We start from the raw sequence: 6,142 nt of genomic DNA on the forward strand, positions 1-6,142 counted from the left end.
ACGTCCCCTACTGGGGATCGAGCCTGCAACCCTGCGGAATCGAACCCGGCGTGACCCTTTCTGCAGCCCGATGCTCTATCCACTGAACCAAACCAGCTAGGGCTGAATTTTATATTTTAAAAAAGCCAGGTTATATTATTAAACATGCTCACCAAATAAAAATTTGCTACAGTATTTTTTAAGTTTATGCTAGTCTGAATATTTCCACATTTTTTCAGATACTGTATCAGTGTAAATTGTAGGTTTAACAGAGCATAGAGACTCCTATAAAAATAAGTTTTATTCTCAAAATGGGCTCACAATATAAAACAGATAAATGGATTAATTTTACTAATTTTTTTGGGATCGTCTGTCTTATCAGATGCAACACAGTAGACAAGCAAGTAAAACAAAGTCACTGGTTCCCCACCTGAGGCCTGTGACACGATGAAAAACAAACGCCACTAGAGACAAGTCAGTCATCTTTTCCCCTCCCCTCCCCTTCTGTCACTCTTCTGCCACTCAGCTCACTGTCTTACCATCCTGGCTACCCGAGAGAGCCAGGCTTGGGAAGAAAATGAGTCTAAAGCTTAAATAAAGCAAAAGCTCTTGCCTGAGACAGCACTGCAAGTCAGACCAGCAGGTGTGGCCCTCAGAGCCTTTTCCTTTAGGTCAGAGACCACCACAAAGGCCTGGCTGACCTTGTGTGCCCTTCCTCACTTGGCTTGTGCTGGGCAGGCAGAGTGTGAAGGGCGGTGGGATCTCAGGGAAGCAGACATGGCTCACGTGTTCCATTCAGAACTTCTGGAGGAATTTGAGGACAAGGTCCCGCAGTCGTACCCTGAGCATCTCGTCATTGTCACAGATGATGTGGGTTGAATCTTCCTCTATCTGGATGAGGGTCTCAGCTTCTTGGAGCAGGACGATGTGGCCCTTGGCTGTGTCCTCCACTTTGATGTCACTGAAGCCATGCTGCTCCAACAGAAAAGAGAAGGAGGTCGGTGGGGACTCTGAGGAGCAGCGGCTGACCGAAGGCAGGGGGGTATTTCAGCAACTGAGAACCCTAACCACGGCCCTTCCCAGACAGCTAAGCTCAGTGTCTAGAAACCGGCGTTTCTGACCCTCCTCAGTGAATCCTTCAGACCAGACCTTCTGCAGTTCAGCCTGAGTTCACACAGAGCGGCCCTGGACAACGCAGGGGCTAAGGGTGCCGACTGTCGGCAGAGCTGAAAATCCGCATATAACTTGTGGCTCCCCGAAAACTTAGCCACAGTTGGCCCTTGGTACCCACAAGGAATTGGTTCCAGGACCCCCTGTAGATACCAAAATTTATGGGTGTTCAAGTTCCTTATATGAAATAGTGTAACAATGCTCTCCATCTGTGGATCGAAAATACTGTTTTTGATCTGTGGGTGCAAAACCCAGGGAGATGGAAGGCTGACTGTATATGTATTGAAAAGGCTACATGTGTAAGCGGACCTGCACACTTCAAACCCATGTAGTTCAATACTTCAAAAGGCCCCCAAACATGCAAAACAAAACAATTTCTGTAACCTGCGTACGCTTTTGTGATTGAGGAGCACAGCCCAGTGCCTGGTCAGGTCAGGGGTCTGGGACACTGGGCTCCCTGCCAGCAGCCTCTGCACCAAGCCCATGAGCCCTGGTGAAAAGGCTCAGTCCTGCCCCAGGAAAATGCCATTCCTCACGATCCCGGTGATCGGGCACATCCCTCAGGGAGAAGGAAATAAAGCAGCACAGCAAATGCCTCTCTCGCCATCTCTGATGCGAATCACAGGACTTGCTTACACATCAGACGTAATGTTGAGAAAAAAGAAAAGAAGCGGAAAGAAGACTGATTTGCCTGAAAGGGATGCCAAACAGGTGAGGAACCGGACCTGAGGAGCTCCACCTAGTTCTCGCGAGCACACCTGTGGGGTGGGGCAGACGAACATCCCTCCTGCAGAATGAACGCGGCGGAGATGGTGGAGGGAACAGGGTCAGGTCCTGGGCGCTGAACCGGGCAGAAGAACTAAGTAAAGGTCTTTCCGGGGAAGCAAGTTGTTTAAAAGACAAGTCGAGGGTGAGTCCCGGAACCAGGGACCGGGGCTGCTGCAAGGTCATGAGGAGGCACTTACTGGTGTGTCCCCCACTCGACGCCCATGGAGCACCCACAGTACCACCAGGGGCCGGGGAGCCGCACAACCTGGTGGAAGCCCTTCCTTCAGGAACAATGGAATGACAATGGAGAAGACAAATCCCAATAAAGAGAAAGCTTTTCCCATGTGGAAGCACTCAGCCACTGAGGTACTTAGTGTGGACGAACGGCAGCAGCTGATGGTTTAAAGAAGAAAGTCTCTTTTCCTGGAACTTTTTATTCCAGTTAGTTGCAGTTCTTGCAAGAAGCAGCATGAATAATACGTTTAGCTAATTCCCTCTTTCTATCAAGGATTCTGTAAAACATTAGAATCTTTGAAGTTCTGTGACTGAAGCCAAAATTCTAAAAACCTTTAAGGTTAAATTATTTTTCTTATAATTATAGTTGAGAAGTCTGCTCCTTGGGAGGAGTGGTCTTTGGGACAAGGTGTGACCAGCTGCTGCGATGGAGAGGGACCCCTTTCTCTGAGGCAACGCCTCACGACTCCCGCCCGGCAATGGCTGGGCTGCCTCTCGAGCTCGAGCTCGTGGGGACCCAGTAACACTGCCCCTTCTCCTGACACTCCCCCGAGACTCATCCCTGGGACCAGGCCACGCTGGCCGCGCCAGCCGGGCTTGTGGAGAAGGAAGGACAGACCCTTCTCCATCCCCCGTCCCCGCCTGCCCGTCTGCCACAGGTTTCTGAGAAAGGTCTCAGCCTAGCTGCTCAAGAAGCGGCATCTGATGAGGCTGTCATCTCGCTACCTGGTACTGGATGGAAGGAGGGCCCGCTCCGCGCACCTCTCACTCTCCCCCAGTCTGTCCCTGGCATGACCTTGGACCAGGCAGGCGCCACAGGGACAGGAGCTCAGTGGAGACCAAACCAAGTGGAAAGCAGGAGGCACAGGGAGAGAGAGGACGGCTCCTGGGCTGTGCAGACGTGCGAACGTGTGCTCACCTTCTCCAGGGTCTGTACAAACTGCTCCACTGGGATGGAGCCGCTCAGCAAGGGCTTCAGAACCTTGCAGTCAGGGATGTCATCAGTCACCCGCTTTCTCTTCTTACCACCTGTGGGCTGGATCGGCCTGGGCGGGGGCTGGAGCAGGAGGGAACATGGGTCAGGACACACACAACCTGTGGGCACCCCAGGCCCAGCTAGCCTGGTGCCGCCTGTGGTGTCAAGTCTGCAGGCCCCGGGGCTCCACCTGGAGTTCTCAAGACCCATAAGCAAATGCCAGCTCTCCACACATCACACCTTATTTGGCAAAGACACCGTCCTTTGATAAAGAGCCACGTTCAATTTTTAACTGATTCAGTTCAGTGTTTTCTGAGTAAATTGTTAACCCGTGTTGGCAGTTGCAGGTGCAGCAATAGCACAGCCGCAAGGGACACTGGCTGTGGGTCACTGACTGGTGAGAACCCTCCTGGCCCAGAGAAAGTGCCTGTAATGCGGCGGCGAGAGACTTCTGTGAGGACCAGTCACACCGAGCACGGGGCCCGGCACAGTGTCCCGCACACTTCACACTCCCATGATGCAGGGCCAGAGGTGACACAGGCCAGCTCTGCAAGGTGCTACCCACCCACGTGGAGCCTGTACAGTGATGCCCAGGCCCTCGGGCCCCGATGGCAGCTGTGCTTATATTTCTAGGCCTCGGTGGGAGGGTGCCATCTGGGCTGATTTTTAAAGCCCCCCTCCCCCAGCACCCACCTAGTGCCCTGCAGTGCTGGGGTGGGAACCCGCGGAGCTCTGAGTGATGGGGAACTTCCAGAGCCGTGAGCAGCACTTAGGATGATGGGTGGCCCCATCTCTGTGAATGGTAGTTTCTGTTCCCTTTTCTCTCTGAGGCGCGTGGCCAGAGCAATAAGCAGTGGAGGGTTTGCAGGCAGTGCCCTCTTTAGGTCTCGCATCTGATCCGTTAGGTAGTCTGGTCTCCCGGGTTTGCTGGTTTGGGAAGCAGTGTCCTGGGAGCCAGCTGAATGCTAGGGCTTTGTGGGGAGGGAGTTCTAGTTCCAGGCCCTGGAGGTTCCTCAGGGTTCCAGCCCGGCCACCCTCCCCTACGATACCTGAAGCACGTGCTTGTTGTCTTTAGTGTGCAGCACGGCCGAGACGGTTGCCAAGGAAATGCCAGGCTTAATCTCCATGGGCACCAGTGAATCTGCGAGCTGGAAGCAAACGGGTTTCAGTCAGGCCCACTCTCATTTGGGGCGTGGGGGCTGCAGCTCCGCCCTCTGTGCAGAGCTCCCCACGCGTCCCTGCCGGCCTGCTGGGAAAGGTACCAATCGGCAAGTGTTATAAAGCTGAGCCTTTAAAGGTCACCATTATTTTATTTTACTTTGCATTTTTATTTACATTATTTCGGTCTAAAATGACCAAATAGCCCTTGCTGGTTTGGCTCAGAGGACAGACAGAGTGTCAGCCTGTGAAATGAAAGGTCCCAGGTTCGATTCCGGTCAAGGGCATGTACCTGGGTTGCAGGCTCCTCCCCTGGCCGGGGCCCTGGTCGGGGCTCATGCAGGAGGCAACCAATCAATGTGTTTCTCTCTGTCTTTCCCTCTCTCTAAAAATCAATGGAAAAATATCCTTGGGTGAGGGTTAAAAAACAATAATAAATGACTAACTTTAGGGAAGAAAGAAGGTAAAAAATTAATTTTTAACCCAAACTACATCACGAAAATTATCTATTATCTCTCTATCTACTGAAATAAAGGAAGGAAGGCAGGAAGGGATGACAGAGGGAAGGGGTGCAGTGGCAGATAAGCTGGGCTGAGGAGAGAAAGAGAACAAACCAGTGTCCCAGGCACAGTTTCGGGTGCTTTGCCTGGAGGCCTCCCCAGATTCCTGCGCTTACCGGTGCAGACCCTGCTGCTTTCCCCTTCGTTAGTCAACCCCCAGAGGACCGCAGCCTGCCTGGGGCTAAGCATCTGAACCGCGACCACCTCTCCACCTCTCGCGGCTCCGGAAGACACCCAAGTCTTCTCTGGTAGCTCAGAGCCTGCAGGGCTTCCCGCGGCAGACACTAACGAGACTTGCAAATGTAAAGCAGTGCCCGCTCTTCTCATTATCTTTTTTTAAGATACATTTTTCAAAGAAGATGTGTTAGTTATGTTAACATCTAATGGGTTTATATTACTTTGGAATGAATTAATAAATATTTTTAAATTTCTTAGTTTTAACTTCTAGTTAGCAAACATCAATCAGTATCATCCGCATAAACAAAAGCTCTTTGGGGCTCTGTTTTTGGTTTTTGTTTTTTTTCCTCAAGGATATTTTTTCCATTGATTTTTAGAGAGTGAAGGGAGAGGGAGAAACAGAGAAACACTGAATGTGAGAGACACATCAGTTGGTTGCCTCCCTCATGCCCCTGACCAGGGCTGGGAGCCTGCAAACAAGGTACATGCCTTTGACAAGAATTGAACCTGGGACCCTTCAGTCGGCAGGCTGACGCTCTATCCACTGAGCCAAACCGGCTAGAGCTGGGGTTCTAATTTTTAACAAGTCTTGATAGCACACAGTTTGAGAACGGCTGGATTAATGTGTTGAAATCTAAACCTAACCCTTCAACCCCACTGTACAACTCTAAGCTAGAAAGTAAATACAAAGATGATCCAAAGATTGGGCCAGCATCTCTCACTCTTCTGAGATGAAAATGCAGAGAAAATGAAAAGCAAAATCCTCTATGTTAAACAACCTTAACATCCGGAGGTGCAGATGGTTAGCTCCATGTTGGTGTTACAAACAAAACAAAAACTTTGCCTCTTTTTGGAGGGGGAACATGCTTTCTTCTCTCCCCATAAAAAAATATCATTATTAATGTTAACTACTGAAACAAAACAAACACTGGCAATATGAACCTAAGGGTTGGGCAGCAGGAGGACCCTGGACTGAAGGCTGGCCTGCAGGGTGATGGAGCTGGTTACCCAGGGACCTGCAGGTGCATAGGGCGGCCAGGGCAGGTCTCAGAGCTGCTACTCTGTTCCTACAGCATTTGAAGGGCTTTGTGAACAGAATGGGGTGCTGGGCACCCCCCCC

At 51.1% G+C, this 6,142-nt stretch overlaps 1 protein-coding gene across 1 annotated transcript in view; it reads right to left on the minus strand.

Moving 5' to 3' along the window:
- Positions 1-262: 262 nt before the first annotated feature.
- INTS9 (integrator complex subunit 9) overlaps positions 263-6,142 on the minus strand; it is a 116,528-nt gene continuing 110,648 nt past the window's right edge. Inside the window, exons 15-17 of the mRNA XM_005874612.2 lie at positions 4,177-4,275; positions 3,071-3,208; positions 263-951 (exon numbers count right to left, since the gene is read on the minus strand). Coding sequence (XP_005874674.1) covers positions 775-951; positions 3,071-3,208; positions 4,177-4,275 — 414 coding nt within the window. The 3' untranslated portion in view covers positions 263-774. The remainder of the gene's footprint in view (positions 952-3,070; positions 3,209-4,176; positions 4,276-6,142) is intronic.

Source organism: Myotis brandtii, unplaced genomic scaffold (assembly GCF_000412655.1).
Source record: "Myotis brandtii unplaced genomic scaffold, ASM41265v1 scaffold447, whole genome shotgun sequence".
NCBI lineage: Eukaryota > Metazoa > Chordata > Mammalia > Chiroptera > Vespertilionidae > Myotis > Myotis brandtii.